At 47.2% G+C, this 27130-nt stretch overlaps 1 protein-coding gene across 1 annotated transcript; it reads right to left on the minus strand.

The window, feature by feature from the left end:
- Positions 1 to 917: 917 nt before the first annotated feature.
- LOC144158906 (uncharacterized) lies at positions 918 to 25138 on the minus strand. The gene is made up of 6 exons (XM_077690094.1): positions 24723 to 25138; positions 21180 to 21426; positions 18609 to 18734; positions 16630 to 16698; positions 13734 to 13829; positions 918 to 1594 (listed from the first exon to the last, which is right to left on the minus strand). Exons 1-6 carry the CDS (start codon positions 24979 to 24981, stop codon positions 1144 to 1146), a joined length of 1248 nt encoding a protein of 415 aa, XP_077546220.1. The 5' UTR covers positions 24982 to 25138; the 3' UTR covers positions 918 to 1143.
- Positions 25139 to 27130: the final 1992 nt, after the last annotated feature.

Consider the following 27130-nt stretch of genomic DNA (forward strand, 5'->3'; position numbering starts at 1 on the left):
GAGAAGGATACAGTGAAACCTCGTTAAACCATACCTGACGGGGACGTGAAGAAAGTACACACTACCGGCACTACAGCTTATCTGAATGCATTAGGTTAAAAAGGAACCGAGTCAGGGATTCGGCTTAAACTACGTATAAAAAGGAACTACGGCTTATGCGGGTACGGTTTAACGAGATTACACTGAACAACAATTAGACAGATGAAACTATTAGGAAGGGGTGGTGCACAGGCCTAGAGGGATGGTGGAGAGGGAAGAGGAGGGGTCAAAGTAAGTCCATCTCACGATGTTAGCCCTGCGGGCGAAATCCCACAGGGGACGCACAACACGGGCGGCATTGCTGCACTATGGTGGCATTATCCAGTCCTCGCACTTGGGCACTGCGTGTACAGACCCTCAAGACCCGGGAACTCCCATACGAGGCGCTTCGTAGTAGGGCAGAACCCCAAGTCGCACGTTTGGCTGGTCACAGGTTGCATTTTACATATACAGCAATTAAATATTCATTTACTTTGAGCACAACTTCTCTACAATTGCCGCCACATGCATTGGGTAGCGAAACTTTACTGTCAAAAAATAATACACTATTTCTATCGGAAGTTGCGCTCCACACATCTTGCCTACATTGGTTTTGCTTGAGAGAGCTTGAAGACAGCAAACACATGTGCACATGCCGATTGTCTGAGATCTCTAGGAGCCCCTGTGCTCGTTCTTGCATTGCAAGTGGTGTAGTATTTTGTATGTTGCTGTGCAGCATTGCTTAACATCATCGCACTCAGTTGTCACATTTAACACTAGCACCTCTTTTCTAGGAAAGTTGGAGAAATAGGTTCGGTGGGTGTAGAGGCGTGCTTGTGCATGTCTGTGCATGTTTAGCACAGCCCGAGGAAGCAGCAGGAGCTACTGACAGGCAGAAGACACGGCAGTAATTGATCTTTTATTTACAGCAATCTTTGCATTGTTGTTCATTTGAACGGTAACAAAACAGCCACATCTTTGGCTGCAAAGCACCAACCCACACACACACACATACATAACCTTATGCACACTGTTCTTTTCAGTCAGAAACCGAGCAGAGAATTCATTGTCTGGCAACGTAATAACAAACAGAGCACTCCACGCAGGCCAGCGGCACGGAAACTTTTACCCAGAAGGTGTCTCCAGGACTATATTCAAAATGGTGGACATGAGACGTGCTTGGGTAGCGGCGTCTGTCATCCGCAGTCTCTGTGCCACGAACAGGCCGAAGTTGTCAAGGCCGTCTGCATTTCCAACTGTCGCAGACGGCGTAGAGAGTCTCGTGGGTGCCGGCGAAGGGGAAGGGGTGGGCTTGGTAACATCACTGGCACTTCCAGAACTGCTACCAACCTGATCCTGTTGGTGTGAAGTCTGCGTCTCTGCTTCACAGCGCACAGGGTTTGTGTTCACCATTTCTGCTGGAGGTGTCACTTTAGCAATGGTGCACATATTTCCCGGCTCACTTAGCGGTATAGATGATGCTTCAGAGGGTAACGATGATGAGCACATGATGACAGTGGGGTGCTGCTGCAGTGCTTCGAAGTCCTTGACTGCGTTTTTGAACTCCTTGCGTCGCCTGCAAGAAGATCGATGTTGCTTTACCAAGTCTCTGTATGTTTATCTGCGTGCTCAGATTGCAGATGGGCCCTAGTGAGAGTGGTTCTTTGCTGTGGTTTAGATGGCGGCAAAAAAGCTGTGTACACATGTGCGTTCATCCCAGGTGAAAATATACGTTTTTTCCAGCTGGATTCTTGAACCAGAAATTTCTTCTAGCTAGAAATAGCAGAATTTCTAGCTAGAAATTCAGTTTCTAGCTCACGTCTAGCTGAATTGAGATTTACTCCCAGCTAGCATTTGTCAGTCCAACTGGAAGAAAAAAAAACCAGCAAGCTGGAAATAATCGTCTCTAGCTAGACTGAGAAATTTTCTAGTTAGAAGCTGTCAATTCTAGCTAGAATCTAAAATCTAGTCAGAAATTAAGCTGCAAATTATAATTTCTTGCTAGAAATGCTCTTCCTGTTTTCACGAGGGATAGTGTCATGCAGAATAAAACATGTTTGAAAAAAAAAAAAAAAAAAAAAACTAAGAACTCTCGCCAGCCGTGTGTTTTTGGCAGTCGTGTAGCCGAATATAAGGTGTTCTTTCAATCTGATGATGATGATGATGATGGTGGTGGTGGTGGTGGTGGTGGTGGTTGATTTTTAATGGCAAAGGCCAACATGGGCAAAGAGCGCCAAAGAACAAGTTATTTAATAAGTAATACAAGCGTAAATACTAAAACTTGTGTCTAAACAAAGTGGAACGAAACAAAAGACGATTCCGATGACTGGTGTATAGGGCCAGGATGATTACGCGAAATACTATGACAAGAGCAGCAGAAATTTTATCTCGGCTACAAACATTTGAACACGTTGACTAGAAAACATTGCTTCGTCGGCTAAAAAGTATGATGGGTGCAGTGGAATGTGTCGTCTATATAATTCAGGGATATGTTTGTGTCGTGTTGTGTCAAGTGCCTTGCATGTGATTAGTATGTGGACTACACATTAGTCGCAAAGATCCAGTGAGCAGGTGGGAGTGCATTACATGTGTGTGGTTTATCCGCAGCCTAGCCAAGAACACTTCAGTGTTCTTTAAATATATTTGCTTAACTATGTATGAATGATTACCTGTTTCTATTATTCTTGTCAATTAGCACGTAAAAGAATACCTTTTTCTAAACATCCATGTCAGCTGCTTGGAATGTGCCACCCGCTGCACAGCCCTTTGCGAACCATTGCAAAGACAGCCACAGAGCTAAGGAGAAAAGGTTGTGCTTGCAGCTTGAACCAGCCCTTACCATGCTGGGCATGGAAGTTTTGTAGCATTGTGGCAATATTTCCAGCCTAATCAAGTGCACTGGCAAACATGCAGTAACTTTGGGTGGTCTGTAACCACAGATTGTCACTGTACCCGTCAAAAATTTTAAAAATTCATTGTAGTCATCGGCTTGTAGAGTATTCTTATGGCTGGACAATCTCAAAACTTAGAGCGATTGCATTTTGCCGTGTATCTCTCAATCCACACAGTTATCAGCTTACAGTATACAGTCGAACCTCGCTAAATCGAAGTCGCCTAATTCGAACCAACATCTGGATAATTCCAACTGGTTCATTGGTCGCAGCAATGTGACATGTATTTGAACGAGGGAAAACCCTCACTAATTCGAACTTGAAACGCATGCCACGGTTAATTTGAACACTACTGCCCGTGCCACATTTAATTTGAACAATACAGCTGTAAAATTAGTTTAAGCGGTGCATCAGAAAACTGGTTTGATTATTGCACTCACCAGGGTTCAAAGTATTGGAAAATATGATTACAGTTTTATGACTGACACTGTTTTGTCCATTGTTCCTCCAAAAATGGCTAATGATCTCTAATTATCTTCGGAACTAATTTACCAAGTAAAAAAATAATGCCATATTTGAAATCAGTGGGAAAGAAGTAGCAAGACTGAGAAGTTTCACAAAGTTTACTTGAAAATTAAAAGAAGTTGTTTTAAGACCCATGTCCCCCCTTAAGCGGCATCTCTCATTCGATTTTTTTTATCAATGTACAGCGTGAAAGAAGTCATTCTAATTTTGTCACAACATGACTGCTTCTCCTTATTGCAAGAATCTCCATATTGTTTTAAAGGAGTACTGACACAAAAATTTTATGTTCCACTTTTATTGCTTTTATCGATGCTTAATGGTCTGGCGAAGCCGAAACATAACTTTAAATACTTCATCGCGCGATGATTAATTACATTGAACGGCCTGAAAATCATTTGTTTCAAATTCCTGCGCTTTCATCCCAAAAGGCGCATATGACAGAATCCCGGCATGACTTCACCGCTTTGTGCGGACGTCAAAACACTGCAGAGGCCGGTGGGGGCGTTCTTTCGACCGCGCCGCCACCGGAGCTGAACGGCTGTGCTGCCTGAAGGTGCTAGGCCTACCACTGCGGTGGAAATTCGATGACCGCTTTCAATAAAAGTCGTGATGGCGACTTCTATTGCGATCTATATTATCACTTCCTTTCCCTAGTGTGGAACTTTATTTTTGCCAACAGTGCCTTTCTGGGAAGCGGTTATGCCTGTAGCTCTGGCTACATCCACCCGTTTGTGAATGCGCCGGCACCTGCTCGCCGCTCGCAGGGCACCGCGCGTGAAGTGACGTCACGAGTTTTTGATGAACACTGTCGCGTCACTTCTTTTACGTATCACGGGATGATGTCACGCTGATGTCCATTTGCTGAGTGCCGCTCAGCGGGCTGCTCCGTCAGCACGATAAATGAGATCCAATTGAAGTATGTTCTTCGCGTCGCAGGCCGCTCATATTTCCGCCAGGGTATTCTGGGCGATTCCACGAGAGAACGAACATGCGTGTACACGACCATTTTTTGTTCATTCTGGTTTTTTTATTATATATGCGCGCAATATGGAAACCCCGAAAGTCAAGTTTGTTTTCTCCTGAGGTGCGTAGTTCGGGAGAAAAAAATGTTTGAATGTGCCCGGAGCGCAGCGGTGGTTTCGGCAACTGCAGATTTTTCCAAGTTTGCGTCTCTGTGTACGTCAAGGAGTACAAGGGGAGTGTATAAAATGTTTCGGGCCATAAACTAGACCAGAATGCTAATCTGTATAACTCAAAATCAGCGTCCTGCAGCGAACAAAAAATTAAAAAAAAAATCGTGAAATCGGCCCAGACGATAATTTGTTAGTGTTTTTGACGCCCCCTATCTACATTTCATCTTTTCTGAAAAACTTGTAAGTCGGCCATTTTATTGGCCATACGTATCTGAACGCATAAAGTAAAGATGGTGTTTGTAGAAAATTTAGAAGTACTAAAAAAAATTGAATAACTTCGGCTCTTTTTCAGAAATTGCGCAAATTCCAAACTCAATATAAAAAAAACCCCATACTCGATTTTCTTCAAAATTGCGAAAATAAGACTCCTTTACTTGGACAACAAAACTGTGGAAAAACATGTTGCATCATTTTGTTGAGAACAAAGTTATAAGGGGCCAAACTTGGGGCTCGCGCGACGCGTCCTGGCGCGCCGCGGTAAGTTCCGGCCGCTGTTGCCGGACGTTGCGCGGGTGTACACGGGCGGTAATTCATATTCCACTGCCACATGCCGGCACGGTCAATCTCTCTCCAGTATTCCCAAACGAAAAAAACTATTCTGGAGATTCTTCTGTTTTTTTTTTGTTTTTTTTCCGCCCGTTTCCCTAATGTGTTCTTTAACGAGCTAACTTTCTGGCCGATATCAGCTCGAAAGCGCTCCTTTGCGGCGCCAGTATTTTGCGGGATGCAAAACAAAAAAAAAAAAACAAAGCTTCCTCCGATGCGCAGGCAACCGAAACAGATGGCGCTCGGGCGGTTACAAGGGAGGGAATGGATTGACCTTCAGACCCTAATCAGTTCCCCACCACGACGGGCGCATTTCCGCTGGTGGTGCATGGTGCGCTGGCGTCAGTACAGGGTATCCCACCGCATTCTTTGAGGCAAACATGAGAGAACGACCTTAAAAATAACTAACCAGGAAACAAACACCTGCACCACGGCTTACGAGGCCGTAGGAGGCTCTTCGGAGACGCCACGTGCACGCGAACCTATTTTACTGGAATGAGAATCAGGTGCGGTCGGGTACCTGGCTTCTTGACGTATTATTAAATTCCGGTCTGTTGTCATATTATTGCCGTATTAGTCACATATCACAAAGGCAAAGCGTACATTACAGTATTACTAGCGATTTTGATACGCTTGCGTACGAAAATTGCAGTAAGGGGAGGCTACTGCCCCGTCCTTTTCTGTCCTTCAACTCACTGGTTGATGGGCCCTCAACGGATGCTTCCCTTTGCTTTACTCTTGCCATATTTTTGTTTGCTTTTGACTCCTCCCCTTAAAAGTTTTTTTTTTTTTTTTCATGGGTGGATGCTTTCGTTTGTGCCTAAGTGTTTGCACGTGGATTTGTGCGCGTGTTTGCTTGCTCGACTACCCGCACACTCTTATCCTGATAGATGTGGCAGGGGAAGCCTAGCGGATGTTGTTCTGAAAAAAAAAAGTGTGACCCGTTCACCCACCCACAGTTCATTCCCGCCCAAGTCTTGCACTCACCCCAGCATGAAGTGTGCGTCTGCGTTTATTGTGCGAATGCCGACCTGTCTGCTTTGGCCCTGCAAAATGTTACAGGGGTTGACCGAAGAATGAGCAACTTAAAGGAGCTTTGTCTTTGCACCTCACCATCGACGCAGTGTTTCTTGGGCGCGTGCCGGCAATTCCCAATGTCCGACAACCTTACCATGTCCGCTTTGAGCGTTTCGGACGAAGAAGACGTCACATACGCTGTATGGGAAATTGTTTCTCTGATAAAAAAGAGTCTACCGCCAGCTGCATTCGTGAAGGAGCTAGGCAAATGGGTCACCAAGTGGATTTCCCATGACTCTATTAGGCGGACCCAGGCCATTGCCATAAACGAAGCGAAAAGATGCGAACGGCGATCAAGCATTGTACTGCACTTCGACTTCTCTGAAAATTGGACAGTTATTCTGCCAAATGAAGTCCAGTCGTACCACTGGCACAAAACACATGTTTCACTGTTTACGTGCGTTGTAACTACAAGAAAATCAGTTCAGAGCTTCGCAGTAGTTAGCGATCACATGCAACACGATACCGCACATGCATGCTATGCGCTCGCTCCACAAGGTGCACGAATGCCTGGAAGAAAGTGCCCCTGTGTACAGCTACGTTGTTTACGTTAGTGACGGTGCAGCCAGCCATTTCAAGAAGAAATATCAGCTGTACGAACGTTCCAGAGCAAACTACACGTCTGCGAAGTGGCTGTGCTTGACTGTATGAGCGCCCGAGGAAGCTGTGGTGCAGATATTATAAATATTTTACTTGAGTTGTATTCCCACACGTATGCCTTTTGCTGTGTTCCTGACTGTAAATAATTAATCACGATAGTCTGACAGCCAATTTCCAAACTTGTGTCTTTTTGCTTGAATAAATATTCTTGAGAAAAAACTGAAATACCTTCAGTAATTTACTCGTGCTGTGACCGAAGCGCCATAATAATAGAAAATTTCGACCACTCCTACCACTTCTACCCGATATAACCACCGGAAAAACTTTTCCTGTTGTTTCGAATCCTTCTTTCCTTTCCCTATAAGAAGAGTGTCGTTCGCAAAGGAGCGCTTTCGAGCTGGTATCGGCCAGAAAGTCAGCTCGTTAAAGAACAAATTAGGGAAACAGAGGCGGGCAAAAAAAACAAAAAAAAAAACAAGAATCTCCAGAATAGTTTTTTTCGTTTGGGAATACTGGAGAGAGATTGACCGTGCCGGCATGTGGCAGTGGAATATGAATTACCGCCCGTGTACACCCGCGCAACGTCCGGCAACAGCGGCCGGAACTTACCGCGGCGCGCCAAGACGCGTCGCGCGAGCCCCAAGTTTGGCCCCTTATAACTTTGTTCTCAACAAAATGATGCAACATGTTTTTCCACAGTTTTGTTGTCCAAGTAAAGGAGTCTTATTTTCGCAATTTTGGAGAAAATCGAGTATGGGGTTTTTTTTATATTGAGTTTTGAATTTGCGCAATTTCTGAAAAAGAGCCGAAGTTATTCAATTTTTTTTAGTACTTCTAAATTTTCTACAAACACTATCTTTTGTTTATGCGTTCAGATACGTATGGCCAATAAAATGGCCGACTTACAAGTTTTTCAGAAAAGAAGAAATGTAGATAGGGGGCGTCAAAAACACTAACAAATTATCGTCTGGGCCGATTTCACGATTTTTTTTTTTAATTTTTTGTTCGCTGCAGGACGCTGATTTTGCGTTATACAGATTAGCATTCTGGTCTAGTTTATGGCCCGAAACATTTTATACACACCCCTTGTACTCCTTGACGTACACAGAGACGCAAACTTGGAAAAATCTGCAGTTGCCGAAACCACCGCTGCGCTCCGGGCACATTCAAACATTTTTTTCTCCCGAACTACGCACCTAAGGAGAAAACAAACTTGATTTTCGGGGGTTTCCATATTGCGCGCATATATAATAAAAAAACCAGAATGAACAAAAAATGGTCGTGTACACGCATGTTCGTTCTCTCGTGGAATCGCCCTTCTGTTGAGTAAAGGAAGCGAACTGTACAATAATATTAGCGCCGAAAATTGGTGTCAGTACTCCTTTAAGAGTGACCTCATTTCATATTCCGTTTGGTATGGTTATTCTAATGTTTATAGGTTGCAACTGTACATTTGTTTCGCTGGATTTTATGCATTCATAACATGAAGCTAAAATACTTAGTAAAATGTGCTCCTTGTTTTCAAGAAAACGCTACTCTGTTCCTCGCCCTCTGCAGTGTGCCGATGAGGAACTTCAATTGACTGTGAATTTATGATGAAGTGAAAATGGATCGCTCCCGGGGCGGCGTGTCACACAGTGGTCCAGACGTCACAGCCAGCGCACATGCTCACTGCGGCCAAGCACGTGGTTGACAAAACATCCAGATCAACATTCGATGCATATGCAGTGTGGCTGCTCTGGACACGTGCAAAAGTGGAGTTTTTATGTCGCCTGTAAGCTTTCTGATGGCAATGGGCTGCTGCGGACTCAGATACTCAAATCGTGCGAGGAGAGGCAGCCACATCGGCCTCTTTCACTTCCCAAAAAAGGGAAATTCGCTGGGCATTGTGGATGCGCACAGAGCACCACAAAGGATGGCCGCCAAAGAAACGACATTGGCTGCTTTAGCTCAGAGTAATATTATCCATTGTCGAACTTCCGCTGTTTCTCGAAGCACAGGTGCAACCTCTACATTGGCGGTCCGTGCCGATTAGGTGCCACAAAACAACCTTGTTTGTTCATCCCGTGTAATCACCACAAGTAGAAATTTTGTCCCATGAAATAGGGCAGTATTGAACGTTAAATGAAAATTGTGCGGGGAGGAAGGGAAGTTATTTTCGTGCTGCAAATATTCCCGTGTTTGGGCTAGGTAGAGTGCACAATTAAAATTCGACCAGATTTAGGAGAAATCCCCAAGGTGGAGTAGGTTTCTGCGAGAGAGAGAGAGAGACAAACATTTATTTTAGTAATGAGCAGGAGGATGTTCTTAGGGCATCCACCCAGTGAGAGGCATCCTTATTCCAAGATGCCTTGGCGCTGGCTGGCCGTCCGGGCCCGTTCCACCAGTCAGCGCTGGTCCGAGAGCTCGGAGCTGGTCAGCTGCTCCACCCACTGCTCATATGTAGGATTGGTATTTGGGGTTAGAGTGGGAGTCCGTTGGCGCAAGGATAGTTTGACATCCACCTCAGTGCAGCCGTATAGCTACAAAGGAAAGCTAAACAGCTTTCTCAGAAACTTTGCAGTTGAAGAAAAATTCGTCCTGGACACGTACCGCAGCGATGGCTCAGAGGTACAGCACTCGCCTCATATGCGGAAGGTAACGGGTTCGAATGCGTGTACCGCCGGGCACCCACCAGTTTCTTTAATGGGTACAGGCATCCCTGGTTGAGTGTGGACCCTTGAAAGGGGAATTCACATCTGGAAAGCTTCCTTTACCCTTGCGAGGGGCCCCTGACCCTTGTCCCTCTAGCGGGACTCCCGGCCATCATGCCGAGCTGCGCCATTGCCGGGGGTAAAAGAGTGGCGGCATGTCCTGTCACAGGCAGTTGCGAGCTGAGCGTCCACCGTGGCTGCGGAAGGCACCATGTGCATTCGTGTGCCTTGGTGGCGCCGGGAACCTACCGGTAAAATAGGTACAAGTGACTCCACGGCCTGCCGCTCGGCCCTTGTGTGGGACTACAACACTTGGGAAGTTCACCCGGCTTGCACGGGAAATCGCCCCTATGGAAAGGGGCGGCTGAAAAAACGCAGTATTTTTTTTTTCTTGAACTGAAGTTTCTGAGAAAGCTGTTTAGCTTTCCTTTGTAGTTGTATGGCTGCATTGAGGTGGATGCCAAACTTTCCTTCACAAAAACTTACTCCACCTTGGGGATTTCCCTTAAATCTGGTCGATTAACACCTGTCCTCACTTCGAGTTGTCGATCAATTTGCTCTCACGCTACAAACGACTACCCTCCTGGTTAGCTCAGTTGGCAGAGCAACTTCTCCGGTTAAGCGGTGGTCCTGGGTTCGAATCCTGGACCAGCGCGAATTGTTTTTCAACTGTGAAGTTGCTGAGAAAGCTGTTTAGCTTTCCTTTGTAGCCGTATGGCGGCATTGAGGTGGATGCCAAACTTTCCTTCACTATTAAAAATACACTGCATGTCTAACCTGCACAGACGACATGTAATAAATATTTAATGGAGCAATCCGCGATAACAGCCTATCACCAGATTGACCGCAAATAATTAGGTCGTATGGAAAGCAGAAGAAATCTGTTCAAGAGGAACGCACACTTGAAGTGCAACAAACTTATTGGCGGAGCTTGGTAAATAATATTATTCCTTGAAACCACGATGAAGCGATGCTTTCCACGCCCGCACTCAGCATCGTGCCTATTCAGGACGAAATTGGCTACTTATGCGTCTGTGTTTCTGCACACTCAGCTCGAAAAATGAGTTCGCTGTAAGCGAACGAGCTAAGCGAATGCATCCTTCTGTCATGGTCTCCAGGCACCGGCGTCCCCGGAAGGGAAGGCAGGGAGGGACAAACAGACAGACAAAGCCACTTTGACTGTCACAAAATAATGACTACCGATAATTGTTTTAGGGTCGCTAGCTACGCACTAACCGTATGTGGCTGCTATGTGTACTCTCACCCAGGCGATGAACCATTTTGCGATTTCACTGGGGAAAAAAATTAACAAAGAATCAGAAACTTGTGCAGGGTGTGACATCATCATGATAGCTTGTTTATTTTTTGTTTGAGTAACTTTTAGTGTGCAGCACTTTGGTGGCTGCTACGGTGGTTTGACATCGGCATCAGCGTCGTAACCGAGCGAACGAAGACAGAAAGGAAACGGCGGAGGAAAGTGTGGCAAAAGTGTGAGCGGGAGGGCAGCATTCTGAGCCTGCATGGGATGCTCCTCAGCGGCGATGCTTGGCGAAAGTGTGAGGGGGAGGCAGTGAGACAAACTGGGCAGTCGTGGTGCGCTCTGAGATGACACCATAGCAGAAGGCGCCATCGTGAGTTCAATGATAACATTCGTTCACTTTGTAGGGATGCAGCCCCTACGTGCGCCCGCAAAGGGTGATTACCGTAATCACCGTAATTTACGGTGCAGTGAGCGTGTGTCGAATGCCGATAGTGACGTCAGTGTGCCATGTGCTCGTGCACTCGTGTGCGACGAATAGTGAGCCGCAACAAACACGTGCAGTGCGCGTAAAACCAGGAACATGCGCACAACCAACCCAGTGGCTTAAAAGCACTGCTTACAAGAGCAGTGGGGGGGGAGTTGGACGATGAATCCCGACCGTGGCGGATCGTCGGGATGGGAGCGGAACGAGGTTGTGAACTGCAACCACGACCCTTGGCCATCCGGGACTAAGCAGCGCATCTGGTGAGCGTGGATGGTGTGGCTTAGGACAATGTACTCGGAAACATGATTTGTGAGTGTTGGGGGAGCCACGCCTTATTTTTTGCACAGTGGCGGCAGCTGGCTTTCCTATGTCGCGATGCTCCCATGACCATTCTTTCTATGTGGGTGTTTTTCCCACATGTCTTTCTGTTGCCCGGAATAAACCGGTGATTTCTATTCCTTGTGTGTCGGCGTCGCTTCCTCGGGCGGGGTCAAGCTCGCGAACCTTTCCCACTGGAAGGAGGGTCCTTCAACTTTCTGAGACGCAGTTTGCGGTCCCTCCCTGAGACGCAGTTCGCACCGCCGACGCAGAGGCTTACTATCGCTGCCATTGACAGAACCCACGAGTAAGTGCTGCCTCAGCCCACCACAGCACTTTGGAGTGAGTATTGAACAACGAGTGAGGCAACCGGTGGATGTTTTTCACGTCCTCCTCGTTGCGTGGGTCATTCGAAACACGTGACAAATGTGCGGGAGGTTCAAACACGATTTACAGAAACATGCTCAGCGACGGCAATGCCCTGCAAGATAATGGCAGGGTTATGCACATTGATGTGAATTCGCTGATCCCACGATCACTTGCTGAGACACAGCAACTATGCGCCATGACTGAGAAGGCTGCAGTTTGCACTGCGCACAAATTTCGCATTAGGGAGTACAGTAACCATCAGCTTTTAGATGCGACACTGAGAGGAGCATCTCTTGCCAGCGGCCCTGTCCTGCGTGCGTCGGCATCCGCGTCCGCACAGCTGCGTCTCTCCTCCGCTCCCCCCCTCTGCTCTCTCCGATAGCGAACGCTCTCTCTCTCAAAATCTGCGGGCGCGTGGCACAGTGCACTCTCACTTCACCGGTGGGCGGCGCTGTGCGCATGTGCAGTACTCTCTCTCCCGCGATCTCCTCTCCTTCGGGTGCGCTGCGCATATACGCGGAGTGCCGCGCTCCGGCCGGTCTCCCAGTCGACGGTCGTCTGCGCTACGCTTGCTCTCTCTCTCTCTCTCTCTCTCTCTCTCTCTCGCATTACCCGACGATTGCTCACGCAATTCGAGTAATCGACCCAACGGAAACGCACAATGGAACCCCCTTCAGCGTCGCATCACACCAGGGTTTCCGCGAGGGGAGGTGGGCATAATTTTTTTTTCTGCTTCGACTTTTTATTTTTTGTTTTTCCTGTTGTTTTCTTTTACTTTTTTCTCACTTCGTGTTTTCCCTTTTGATATGTGCGCCACGGTCTCCGGGTGACGCAAAGGCCAAACAATGGTCAAAAGCAGCACACAGCCTGAGCAGACGTCGAAAACAAAAATAAATGAGCATCCCTTGGTATGTAGCCGACGCAAAGCACCCTCAAAAACATTTCTGAACGCTTTGCGAGAGAAGCAACCTTCATAATGACCCACTTAGGCTATTCCGTTCACGCACTCATTATTCGATAGTGTGTATACCCCAGTCGTCAGTTGACTGTATATGGTACACGGTGCTGTTGTAGAGGTTTTAACTGCAGAAAGCCATATGCAGGTGCTGCCGTAGCAGCTAGGCTAGCTAGACTCACTCTCTTTTCATTTAGGCGGCCAGCGACGGTCCGAACAACAGCACATCGTTCCTTTCAGGCGGTGAATAGCTGGGCGGGCCATCGGCGCAGGCTCGTTTTGCCAACCATCACCTCATTTCGCGGATGCCAATGGGCACCCCAGTCGCGCACACACATTTCTTGACGTAACGGTGTTTACAACAGGACAAGGCCAATTAAAGCATGCCAAGGTGTATGTCAGGTAATGACCATCCAATAGGTATTAGAAATAAAGTTAAGGAATGAGCTTCAAAACCCAAGAGAATGATGTCTATTTTATCACTGATTACTGAGTGTGCACGTGAGCTTATAGAGAATCACATCGTAAATCATCACAGCCCAGGGCCCCGAAATTTCCTATAGCCAGCACTGGTGCACATGTGCAGGTGTGCTGATTGTGTACCAGGTGTAGCACCAAACCAGTTCTCTACTCAGCTCTAGCTCTTTATGGTCTATTCATGGCACTGTGTAGCACATGGGAAGCACCCAGCATCAAGGCACCTGCAACTTTTTCCCAAGCGAAAACCCCACTACAGTTCAAGTAATGTGCACGGTCCCATCTCCCACAAATGCATGCGCGTACATAGTAGAGCAAGGACTCACAATTTAAAGAGGGACCGGGCCACGCTTATGCTGTGCTGCATCGACGCTATCGTGGTTTCATCCTCGTGCTCCGAGTTCTCGCAGTCAGACGCATCACTGCAAACGCACATGAAACTCGTCACGTCACTTCACGCCGCACCCATGTGAGTAGGCACAATGCATGTGAGTAGGCACAATGCAGGTCCCCACCACAAAGCACAGGAAGCTCTTGTCAGTTATGCCTAGTGGACGATTGGCTGTTCGAAGGCACATTGTCGAGAAAACTTAGAACAGTTATCACAGAAAGAAACTAAAGTAAGTTTGTTGAGGTTTCGTTTTGATTACGGCGGAAATTGCTCCTGCTCAGGCCAAATTTGTGCAGATATGTTGCCTCGCCTACATTGGGCGTACTGTTCCGAAAATCAGTTGAAAAAGTTGAGAATGCTGGCGATACACTCAAAGCTTGAACCTGACAGAGTATTGTATGATGTCACCAACTAACTTCAATGTCCCCTTAGGGGCCAACCAGGACCAGACCAAGTGATAAATAGTTTCGTGACTCCATCCATCTGCGCTCAGTCCTGTCAGGCATGTTGCGTCTATGTGACTTGGAGGCATGACTTCATTTTCTTCTGGGGTTATTTTTGCATAAGCATTCTTTGGTGACTCCCCCTGGAGTCTATCTGTCAGCCTGTCCGCAACTCACAATACGATGCACTTTATGAGGCATGGGCAACATAGGCTGTTTGAGGAACGGCCCTAGGGCATTTAATAAATTAAACGACCTTTTAACGAAAGGCCCTAGCCCCTCCAGAAAAACCTGCAACGAGGTGTGTGTTGGAAGGGAGACTCTGAAAAAGACGCTTCTGCACTACCTGTCAATTCCCAAATGGCAGTTTCTACAAATCTGTTGCAATTAGGGCTGTGGTTACCATAGCACACCTGGCCATGGCACGCACGGAGAGCGCTCATTGCAAGTTAAAAGTCAGCAACAGCGACGAGAAAACTGCTCACAGCAATCTAGCGACAACCAAGTGCATCGTACAATACCACACTCACCTGCACTGCTGCTATTCGATTAAGTTCAGAAAGCTTAGGGCATGCAATTCTCAGGACTCGAATTTGAGACTTCGTGGACTGGGTAAGCGAATTGTTGGAGCTTGTTAAAAAATTAAAGCCGTTCCGCTCAATGTGAAAGCTGTCGGAAGCGCAGAGCAGTGATTTGCCATAATGGGCTGTAACGCCATTATCCGCTCACTTCTACCACCCAGTGCAATTCGAATTTCCCGCCTTCGCAGTGCTCGCACGCCCCCTGCCTGAAACTGCGCCAGCAGGAGTTCTTTTCTTTTTGTGCTTGCTTTTTCTCCCGCACGTGCCGGCGTTCTACTCCAATTTCTTTTTTGCTTACTATCGTGAAAACCAACCCAACAAGCGCTCCCAACTAAATCAACGCGGGCGCTGCCGGTTAATTACGTATATTTTGCCTCAAGTGTACCTACAGTTTTCTTTGCACTAAACCATGGGGAGATGTATGACAAGCGCCAGTGGTTCACGAGTTTCGAACGCTTATGACTATGTAAACTGCTTGGCTTTCAAAGCCTTTGAGTTACACCGCGACGACAGCCGCTATGACGGAACGCCATGTGGCTCTACTTGGGTCCAGCGAGCGAGCTACAATGACGAGACAAGCCCCTAAAGGGCTCTGCGCTCACAAAAAACTCCAAGGACACCTCAGCACTTTTTATGAGCTGTCAATGCAAAAGCGTCACTGCGTGATTGCAAAACGGGCATTCTAAGCTGAGCCCCTAGCCTTTGCTTGTGACTGCTGCGCCACTTGGTGAGGCAGTGGCCGTAGTTCTAAGCACTGCGCTGTGCGTCTCCACTCGGCTGAGGGTCCCATTGGTTGACCAATCTACCTCTGCACATACGAGCTTCTCCGTGGGTTCGTAACACTGTCCTATCAGCGAGATGCAATATTCCGTTATCTCACCTCTCAGGCAACATAACAAATACTAAATTACTTTTATTTATGAAAAGAACATGCAGAATTGAGCCAAGAGAATATAGTACAAAAAAAATTCTGCAGTCCTAGAAAACAAATTTTTCAACTGCTGGGGCTTCAATGCACGCTGTTCACTTCAAAACTTATGACTCTACCCCTAAGCTACTGGCACAAACATCGGAGTTTTTTTCATCAGCTTGTGCAAAAGGATACAAGGATTCTTCTGAGCACTGGGCATGCAAGGAGTGCGAGGCTTGTACTTATTCTGAGAACCGAATGTCGCGTTGGAAGCAGTTATTCCGCTGCAGACGCCAGACTGCACCCTTTTCACTCACTGGGCCATATATAGCCTTTGCAATAACAAACAGCTTGTGAAGAAGGACCCTGAGTGAAACATTTGTAAGCAAGCCAACCCCGTTCCAAGGCTTTCAGTCATCATCACATTTTCGGTCAAAGTGCACCTCAAATTGTAACAGCCGAGTTATCACACGCACAATTGTCAGTGATGAGGTTTATACATGCTTTTCCCAATGCACAGGCCTTGGGAAGCTTCAGGCAAAAGATAGGTACACGATAAAAATAAGCAAAGAAAAAAAAAACACAAAAAAATTAATGCAACTGCTCCGGTAATTCATTCCAGCTAAATCTGCAGCCATCCGCTACGACACACATCAGGGCCTTTAATGACCAGCTTAGTTACCTGTTTTGAATGGGTGTTTTCAGCGTACGAAAGATTTGTTCTGTTATGAATGGTTCTTCTTGAACAAGGATAGCCCCGCCTATTCCCCATTCCCATGCAGTGAAAGTACTTTAGGACTGGGTTTAACGAAGTTCTATGCAATAAGAGAGGGGGAAAAAACTTAGGTGTTTGACTAGTAATTATAAAAGCAGACGAAGATTTGACAGATTGCTCACCTCGCTTCGTGCTCCGATATGGTAATCTCCATCTCCTCCGTGGGCTCTTGTTTAACAGAAACTGCGGGGCTGCGCAGATCGATCACAGTGAAATCAAAAAACACACATTCCTAATCAATACGGGTGCATGACAAGAAACATCGTTGTAAGGATTTTTCCAAGCTTCCCAGATTGCAGCACGTCATTACACAAATAAGATAACTCTACCAATCCTCAAGTGTGGGCACAAAAAACATGAAATAAATGACTCCCCCCTTTTCCTAGGAGACTGCATTAGATGCAAGTCAAGAGAACATCATAGCCAACGTGGTTGTATTTGATTAACAAACCCGGATGCGATGGCTTTACCGCAATTGTGCCGGGAAATGTGCGTAGGCATTCTGCGGCTGGAGATTACATATAAAGGAGAGAAGCACGCTTACTGCCTTGCTCACTGCCTTGCTTACTGCCTTGCCCCAGACGGCTTCGCCAAAGGTAATCTGTCCACGCGGAGAAGAGTGCAGTCTGGAGTGCTAGCGAGTGCTTATTACGCGCAAATGCAAGCCAGCAAACAGATGTCAGTTGTCTTTCTCAAGAATGAGCAATCAATTCACATTCCACTGTGCTGGCTTTAAAAAAGCGACGGCGAGTGATTCGTTGGTTCCCCAAATCTGAGAACTATCTAAGCAGGTGCCGTGAGACTGCTTATGCAAAACTGAAAAGGCCCCCTCCTTTCACAGCAGCAGCACATGCGATCGGAGTCCGCAGCTCCAAAAAAAATTATGCACACCACCGTCTAACGACGACGATGCTGGAACGTGAAGCTTTCTCGTGAGGGATTCCTTGGTTGTCGTCTGGGTTTGGTCTTTGACTTGCTGAACTTTGATTGATTGATTGATTGATTGATTGTAGGGTTTAACGCGCCGACGCAAGGCAGGCGATGAGGCCCGCCGTAGTGGAGGGCTCTGGATTAATTTTGACCACCCGGGGATCTTTAACGTGCGCCGAAATCTCGTACGCACGGGCGTTTTTGCTTTTCGCCTCCATCAGAAAAGCGGCCGCCGCGGCCGGGAACTTTGCTGAACTTTGACTTTGACTCGGATCTTTGGTCTTTTCATTGCACCGGCTTTGACTTCGATCTTTCACCATTTGATTTCGCGTGAAGAAAGCTTGGTGCTCAACCATCACCATCGTTAGAGGGAGGGGTGCATGATTTTTCAGTCTAATTTTGCGTGTTCCTGTACCCCTCTCCAAATCCAGACTGCTTCAGCTATGACAGAATGGTGCAGTCACATATATGTCGGCTTCATAACGCAAGGGACCCAGATTCGATTCCAACTACGGGAAACATTCTCTTCTTTCACTTTCCCCCATGATTATCATCATTGTCATAAAAAGTTGGCTTTTCTGCAGTGCGTTTTCGACGCGAAATATGCCGCTAGTGAAACAGAGAAAGCTTCAATTTAAAAGAAGATTGTTACGGTGCTAGTCTCGCCATCTGCACTTTGTTTGACCTTGGACACAGGGCACAAACACTCATCAGCCACTGATGAGTGTTTGTACCCTGGGCCCAATCAAAGTCTCTGAAAATTTGTGAATTTCATTGGGTACGGAGATACCAGAGACTAACTGTTTCATCTAGAAACATTGTTTGCAATACAGGGATGAACAAATCACCTGCAGTGGATGCTGCTAACAGTAGCACTACGAATTACCACCTATGTTTTTGTTTTATTTTTAACCGGTTCCAGAATTTTTGGATGAACCTGATTCTTGGCTGTCTTGAATCCAAAATGAGCATGGTAGGCCTGACAAGTGCTTGTGTCAAACATTTAACTGATTGATATGAATGAAGTGGATAAAGACAAGAAGATAAATGTGCTCAAAATCAGTTCTCTTTTTCATCAGTCATCGGTCCGCTAGACAGAAGAGTATTCACCTAGAAGCATAGAGCAGACCTTGAAAAAGATGTTCAAGTAAGCTGTGGACATTTTTACTACCTGTTGTCCAAGTGCAGTGTGGCATCCACATTGTTCAATGGAAGTTCCGGACCAAGCACCTCAGCACCATTGGTGGTTGGCGTCCAGGTGAGAGTCACCACTTCCTTCTGGCTGGAGGCCGCACCCCTACAAAGTGCAACAAGCCAAAAAAGCCGCACATCTCATTCCACAGATAGCTAAGGCAGAAAGGCGGGCAAGTTGGTAGCCAACTAAGGAATTCATCGTGCTAGCGAACATTGAACAGGACTAAATGAAGTGAGTTTTGTCAAACGAATAGGTGCAGTGTGTTTCGTCTCTTCTTTGCTTAGTCCTGTTCAATTTTTGCTAGCACAATAACTTTCATACATAGCTTTGCACCCTGCTACCGACACTGTGACAAAAACACACTTTTACGTCAAGCTCTGAAGAGCTATATTTTACGAAATAAACCCCGGGAAAAAAATGTATGCCCCATGGGGAGTGCTGACCAACAGTTGCCTTACCTTGAAATAAATGTCAAATTAAAAAAACAAAAACTTGATGCGATGTAGGAGCATTTGCAGTATAACTCATTCACACAAGAGGTGGGGAACGAGTGTTGAATGTTTTGGGTAGTAGAGCGAGAGAATAACAGCAGACCTTTAGTCCCAACTTAGCCCAGTCGTGAGCAGCATGAGGCAGAGATAATGAGAAGGATAAGAATGGGGTGGAGTGCACTCGGCAGGCATTCTCAGATAATGAATGGCAGCCTACCATTGTCCCTGAAGAAGAATGTGTATGACAGCTGCATCTTACCGGTACTCACCCACGGGGCAGATACTTGAAAGCTCACTAAGGGGGTTCAGCATAAATTGGGGAAGACTCAGCGAGCAATGGAACGGAAGATGATAGGCATAACATTAAGGCAAAAGAAGAGAGCGGAGTGGGTCAGCTAACAAGCGCGTGTTAAGGACGTATTAGTAGAGATAAAGAAGAAGAAATGGATGCGGGCAGGGCATGTAATGCGAAAGCAAGATAACCGTTGGTCAAGGGTAACAGAGTGGATCCCTAGAGAAGGCAAGCGTGGCAGGGGGCGGCAGAAAGTTAGATGGGCCGATGAGATCTAGAAGTTTGCGGGGATAAATTGGTCACAGTTGGCAGAGGACCGGGGTAACTGGAGATTAACAGGAGAGGTATTTGCCCTGCAGTGGGCGTAGATAGGCTGGTGGTGGTGGTGTTGGTGGAGCAGCAACTGACGTATAGAGTGCATATACCTGCACTATTTGGGTTGGCTTCTTCATTGACAGTGCAGACGTTATCTTCCGCACTTGACCATGGTTGCGTATTACACATTATTTGCACTCTATTATTGCTGCAGTTAGCAGCAGAACAACTAGTCGATGAAGGTCAGTGTCACCAATAGGTCCAAGTATATTTCATGCTTAAAAAAAACGGCGTCATTTGGGTGTGCCAAGGCAAAATGTTTCAAATACCGAGAGTCCAACGCAGCTGTTCCACACATCCTCCTAGCTGCACATGTTGGTGAAGCCTTCCCAAGCAATGAAAACTGCATTTATATTTCGACTCACTTCTTCGACTACTGGCACGGAGGTGTGCACTGGACATGACTGGACATTACAATTGGCAGACAGCCACTGATGAGTTTAACACAATTAAAAGTTGGGAAAGTTGGCGATACATTCCGGGAATACGTGCTAAAAGAGGCTTAAAAAATGCTGAGAAAAAAATTGAATGGTAGTTTCGTCTTTTTCTGTGCGTTTAGGTGAGTTAGCCCTCTTGTCTTTTCAAACTGCAGCTTTAGGCTCGCAGGATGACGGCTGCTAAGTGGCGCAAATTTCTTGTGTCGGAGGAAGAGACCTGCCAAATCTTGTTCGATGATGGCAGCGTTCATTAAACGGCGTTACAACATAACGGTGATGATTTCAAATTTTTTCAACGAAATTGACAACGTTGGAGCGCATAAGTGCACTGTTGTGTGTGTTCCTTTCTACGTGTCGTCTTTTTCGCACTTATTCCCAGGACACTGATGACTGCTTGTGCCCTGGGCCTAATCAGAGTCTCTTAACTCCCTGTTTGTCTAGGCCATCCTTCGTCTAATGTACCTAAATACTGCGTTCACTGTCCAATGTACAGTAATGTTGCCTTCGTAATTGTGTCATATGGCCGGCCCTGCGATTTTAAGTGCAGAGCACTTCAGGGGCTCGCCTTGTCATCGTAGCTCGCTTGCTGGACCCAAGTACAGCCACACAGCGTTCTGTTGTCACGGCGTAACCAGGAGGCTTCTAGCTTGAAGTTTGAATCAATGTTTCGAATGGCATGCAACTTTAATGGTGACAGTGTGCTTACAGATTGCACACCAGGACGGGCCTTTCCCGATGCGCCATGGTATCGGATGCCTCACACTTCAAAGATGCATAACTTTTAGTTCCCATGCATTAAAAATACATAAAACGATAGCCGTATAAGCTTTGCCTAAAACTCCGCATCTATGTGTGCGCATGACTGCATCACTGCCAGTGCTGCAAGACATTGCCAATGCGGCTGCCACTGTATATAGCATCGGAAGAAGATGGGTGTCGATGACAGACTTACTGCGAGTCAAGCGGTACGCTTTCAGAAGAAGGCGGTTCGCCACCGGTGGCGCCACTGGCTGCCGAGGCACTAGACGATGCGGTCTGCTTCACCCCGAAGATCTGGCGCATCTTGTGGTACAAGGCCCACACCTTGACCGGCCTGCCGGTCTGCGGTGTCACCTTCAGGCGCCGGTCGACCATCTTCTGCCTGTGGATCTTGAAGTACGTGTCGCGCAAGTTCCGCCACTTGCTCATCGCCTTGCTGCCTGCACGTACGACACAGCATTGACAGAAAATTTTACGAATGACAGCTGTGAGAAATGATACAACGGGCTAGGCCGTTCCACAATACAATTCTACAGAATCAAAGAGGTTCTAGAAACTTTGCTTGCTTCCGTCAAATGCAATAGCGTGAGGTTGGCTTGCATGTACAGTCTGTAGACCAGTAACCTTAACTGCACCTGTCTGTAAATTCTGATGCAACGTAGACGCTAATCTCTACCCTCTCTCTTTCAACCTCTCTTCGACTAGGTTTATGCTGAACAAGGTTTACTGACAGTTCGGCCAGCATTGGGCCTTAGTCAAAGAAGCTGGAAGCTACATGACATGATAAAAGATGGCAAAGGAGAAATTTGCGGAACGAGAATTGGTTGAATGGGAACAGAACCCACTGTACTGTAGAATTATGTGGACATCATCCCTCTTGACGAAAGGTGCAGCGATACCTCTCAAAGTGAGACAGCGATGTCGTTCAGCTCATGTCACGAATGCATTCAGTGTGTGTGCATTCAGCCCTTGTCATACTATTCTGCTTTCACAGATTTCATCGAAAGACAGAGCAACCATAGCCTTTTCTTCCCCTTTTTGGGGAAGCAATAAAAAACCTGCTCTTTGAAACCACCGCCTCACAGAAAATAAAATGTCTGTGGTTTTTTTTCTTGCTTTTCGATAGTTTGGAATGTTTTTTTCAAGAACATTTTAATTTTTGCCTTTCATTTCTAACATCTTTTAAAAAATCAACTGGATCAACTATATAAACTCCTAAACATTCTCAGATGTATTGAAGGCACACTAAAGGCCTCACCAACACTATGTTCCCAGACTCGATACTTACACACCTCTTATAAATCTTATAAATTAGCAACGATTACAGGTACAAACACAGGGTAGTTCTACCTCGATGAAATAAGGAGCCACTCCACTCTGTGAAGCTGGATGACGGGCGAAACGCAGTGACTTCTCCCAACCAGGGTGTCTTTGAGACACTGCCGTGCGCAAGGGCTCTTCTACGGTACTGAGCGCACGCACACGACACCAGGATGAACGAAAGAGAGGCGTATGCTATGACAAGTCTTTCTCGTTCCAAGCAAGTGCTGCTACAATAACAAACGCTGTTTTTTGTTTTGTTTTGTATTGTTTTTTTTTTTTTTTTTTTTGCTAAAGCCACTGCGCAACCCGAGGACCCGGTGGTCACCGCGAGGCGCGCGCGCTCACGAGCGCTCGGCATTTTTTTGGTATTTCTTTCTGCAGCGTCCCCTTCCACTAAGCCTCCCACCGTGTGACACATATCTTCCTTGCCATCTCTGGCTGGGGGTGGCATTCACAAATGCTTACACATATTTGATACGAATGGCAGCAAGTGAGGCGTGTGAAACGTGCAGCGCGCCGGAGACGACACGCTACGTTTTATGCGAGTGCCCCCGCCACTCGCCTGAAAGAAAGAAGCTGTCGTCAGCACTACGGAACCTGGACTCTCAGCTACCATTTTATCATGTCACTGGCCTTCTCTGTCATCAGCTCACAAGGCGACTAAGGAACTCTTAAGCACTAACCACATGGAGCGATTTTGCAAGCGATTTGGGGAGCGACGCGACCAGCGACGAACTACTTTTCACCACGGACCAAATTGCTCATCGAATCACTCAGTTCTGGGTCGCCAGAATAAGTCTCTCACCTCCCGGAAGTGGCCTGAGCGACAAGCCAATAGGAGAGCCTTAAGGGGTGCAGCTTCTGGCTTAGGGAGAGAACAAAGGAGCAGGGGCGAGTGGCGGCACAGTGCATTCTAGAAAAGTATGACCCTCTGCTCACTGAAATACGTTCATTTCCAGTAGTTGTGACAAATGCACACATAAAAAAACCTTGCGGCCTTCAACTTCTATTGAAGGCCCAATAATTCTATTGGGCGCTGTGCGGCAATATTAGGATCGCTCGTCGCGTCGCTCGCGCGATCGCTTTCATGTGGCTGCCTTAGCGAGCGATTGGGACGAGCGATTGTGGGTCCTTGTTGCATCACTCATCGCGTCACTCGCAAAAATCGCTCCATGTGGTTACTGCTTTACGCTTCCTACGGGTGATGAACTTTAACACCAGACTATAGACTGAAAGACTGCCGTGACAATCACAGAACTTGTTATGTTTTAGTGCTTCATAGCGGGGCATACCTGCATGCTCCAACTTTTCTCCATTCTCTGCTTTCTCTTTTTTGCCCATTTTTCATATCCCATGTGCAGGATAGCAAACTAGGCTCTAGCCAGGTTAACTTTCCTGCCTTTCTTCTACATCCTTCCTTCCGACGTTCCTTCCCTGCAACACTGACCTTACGGCCAGTAACAACAGCTCCGCTGTTGTTAAAAGTACAGACAAAGAGGAAAGAACGCGGGGATAACGGTCTCTTAGCAAAAAAAAATTCCGGGCCATGTCTACTAACAGAAACCTGGGAGGGGCGAAGCATGCAGTGTATAAGTGACTGCTTCCAACTGAGATCCATTGGGGGGGTAGAGGTATACAGCTTTGCTGTAAAAGTCTTTGAAGCACGAAGCTCTCTAGCGCGAGGCGCGTAAACGAGTGTCCCGGCGTTGTTTTAGTACGCATTACGTCCTAACGCGAAGCGTAAACGAGTTTTTCGGTGATTTAGTGCCGTGACTACATGAGACGACGCTCGACGACGACAGGAGACACCAACAGCCTAAGCCCCTAAGGGGCGTCGCCCTAAAAAAAAACGCTAAAACGGAGCAGCGGTCACACAGTGGAGCGGGTACGTCCGTTCGCACACGAGGAGGGCAGATGCGACCCGTCCCTTTCCTGCTCGAGAGGAGAGAGCGGATGAAGCTGAGAGGAGGAAGGCGCGAGCCAGGCAGGCGGCGAGGCGGCGGTGGCCAACGTTACTATAGTTCATCTCAGAAGCTAGCTGCAGCACTGTGGAGGCTACATTGTTGTCCCCCTCTGGTCGCCTAACTCACCGCGAAGGAAGCGACAAAAGGCGCTGGGGCCGTGCGGTGCCACTTGCCGAGAGGGGAGAAGGGAGTGTCCTTTCAGGGCCCCCTTCACGGCGGATTAGGCGCCCTCAGTGGGCGCACTATTGATAACAATGTAGCCTCCACAGTGCTGCAGGTAGCTTGTGAGATGAACTATAGATTGCGGTGGCGGCGGTCGGAAAAAAAACTTCCGCAATGGCGGAGTCACCGCCGTCTTCGCAAAGCGCGGCCTCCTGCGTCAGCCACCGCCGCGTCGGTGAGCTGTGCCCCTGTTCTGTGGCTGTGCCGCGACGCGACGCGGGGTATACCTGACAAGCCGAACTGGTCCCCGATGACTTCCCAGAGGGCCTCTTTCTTGGCAGTGTTCTTGAAATCGGGCTCGTTGTGGTCGTAGAGGAACTTGTGCTCCCGCACGGCTTCGATGAACTCGTCCGCGGGAAACTTGAATTCGCGGTAGCGGCGCTGCGGCTCCTGCTGCGGCACAACTCGCGGCACCGTTGTCATCGCATCATTGGTGAAGATGACGGTGTAATTTCCCGGTTGCAGCGGCTGTAGCGGTTGCAACATGATGGCGGCGAATGCGACGACGACCGAACGCGCATCAGCTGTGCGGCGGGCCGGAGTGAACGCGTGAACGCGGCACGACGCGTGCGCGGCCGCGACCGTTCGTACACTCTCAACCGGTTTCCCTCCCCCGCGCTTTCGTCTCACTGCGGCGAGTCGCAGGGCGACTATTCGCAACTCCGAATTCTTGGGCGAAGTCGGAAAATAATATGCAAAACAACTAAAATGTCCGGTGCGCGCAGATTCGCGGCGCAACATTTGTGATTTTTCTGAAAACGTTTTTTTTACGGTGGGAATCCTTCTTTGTGCGTCTGTCGTATCCGAAGCAGGGAGGAATTTTCCCTAGGGGCGTCCTTCGTTTAACCGAACTGTCCCTAGACTGGTGAAGGCGCTAAATTTGAAGTGACGTTATTCGTCGGCGTCCAAAAACGTTGTCCCGGCAGTTTTAGCATATCGTTACCGTGTTTGCGTTACCGTTTACCGTGTTACCGGAAGCCGCTGGCGACGGTGAAGCCTGTGCCAGCAAGTTACCGTACGCGGTAACTCTCGCGCTGCGCAGTCAAGACGAAACAAAACAAAACCTCATGTAGTAACCCTAGTTGCCCTCGATCGGTAGAGATTGTTTCGTTGCAGCGTCTCATAACGGTTTCTTCGTCCCTGTAGGCTGCGTTATCGCTAGATCGCTAGCGGTTATGGGCTCCACATTGACAAAACGCCGAATCATGTGCAATGGTTTCTGTAGGATCTCGCCAACGGCAGTGCACGTCCGGAAAGCTGGAAAAGCGTGTAATATTTTGATGAAAATCAAAGTTTTTTGTTTGTTTGTTTCAGTGGCCCTGATGAGCGGAAAAGACGGCACTTGCGTAAGAGTTCATGATGTTTGAGAGGACATTCATGTTTGTGTAACGCTCCGTTATGCACGTAACGCATTGACGGTTGACTTCGAATACAAACAATACAAATGGGCTTCATTGGTGGCAGATTAGTGATGGCTGAGTGAGAATACAAACTGTGTGACTACAACCGCTGGGTGCAGGAAGATGGATACCGCGCAGGTCGCTTATGTGGACTTGCTGCACGTAACAGGACTTCATGCATACCTCTACACTCGAAAACTTATCGGTTTCGTGACTACTGTGCCTTTTGCAGCCCCTCTTTCTTGCTTTCCTACTTTCTTCGCTCTTCCTTTCTTTTAATTTCCTCTCATATGCCGCATGGCAAAAACACGAAGCAAAAAAAAAAATCGGGGCGGAAAAACAAAAGGACGCGGTCATGTTCATTTCGTTGTCCGTCATGTTTTCCCTCTCTCTGTGTGTCTCTTTGCAATGGGTGCAACCGTGTGGACTGCGAAAGCGTTTATTTGTTGTTGTTTTAGTGGTTGGGCGGGAATGCCTTCACCGCTTATGAAAGCGCGCTTGAAAAAATCGTGGAAGAAAGGACAAACGTGGTGCGGATGTTGTTGTCATTATTACTATTGTTATTGTTATTATTATTATTATTACTACTAATTATTATCCATCTTTTTCCTTTTTCCTTCTCTCTTATCAATTGCTTCTTTTTATTTTCCCGTATCTTTCAATGTAAACATTCGTTTTATGCTGTTTATCTCAAGTGGAATCCATCTTAGATCACTCCGTTTTTGTACTATATTCTGCATATTTCTCTTGCCAACATGTGTGCATGCCCAATAACCGTTCGGGTGACACTACAATTTATCTCTCTCTCTCTCTCTCTCTCTCTCTCTCTCTCTCTCTCTCTCTCTCTCTCTCTCTCTCTCTCTCTCTCTCTCTCTCTCTCTCTCTCATACGTATATATTTATATATATAGCGAATGAGAAAATTGAAAATGAGGGGCTCGGTGAAATAAGACAGAAAATAAGGGTTGGCAGTCAAGAAAACCTCAGAAAGCAAAGGGGAGGTTGTCGTGGGTCATAGAACGAGATGAAGAATTTTTTTTAGTCAGAAAGAAAGTGGTGAAAAAATGCCCGCCGGGTGGGATCCGAACCCACGACCTCCAGAATACCGGTCTGGTGCGGGGTCGTGGGTTCGGACCCCACCCGGCGGGCATTTTTTCACCACTTTCTTTCTGACTCAAAAAATTCTTCATCTCGTTCTATGACCCACCACAACCTCCCCTTTGCTTTCTGAGGTTT

The sequence above is a fragment of the Haemaphysalis longicornis genome, unplaced genomic scaffold, assembly GCF_048455015.1.
Source record: "Haemaphysalis longicornis isolate Haplotype H1 unplaced genomic scaffold, Haemaphysalis longicornis Haplotype H1 scaffold_10, whole genome shotgun sequence".
NCBI classification, from domain to species: Eukaryota; Metazoa; Arthropoda; class Arachnida; order Ixodida; family Ixodidae; genus Haemaphysalis; species Haemaphysalis longicornis.

Bases quoted from the DNA above. Each gene is read 5' to 3' on its own strand.
- LOC144158906 (XM_077690094.1), bottom strand. From the start codon at position 24,981: ATGTTGCAACCGCTACAGCCGCTGCAACCGGGAAATTACACCGTCATC. The intron at 18,735-21,179 runs GTAAGTCTGTCA...TGCACTTTGTAG, and splicing joins AGCGTACCGCTTGACTCGCA to GGGTGCGGCCTCCAGCCAGA. The intron at 16,699-18,608 runs GTAGTAAAAATG...CGATCTGCGCAG, and splicing joins ACACTGCACTTGGACAACAG to CCCCGCAGTTTCTGTTAAAC.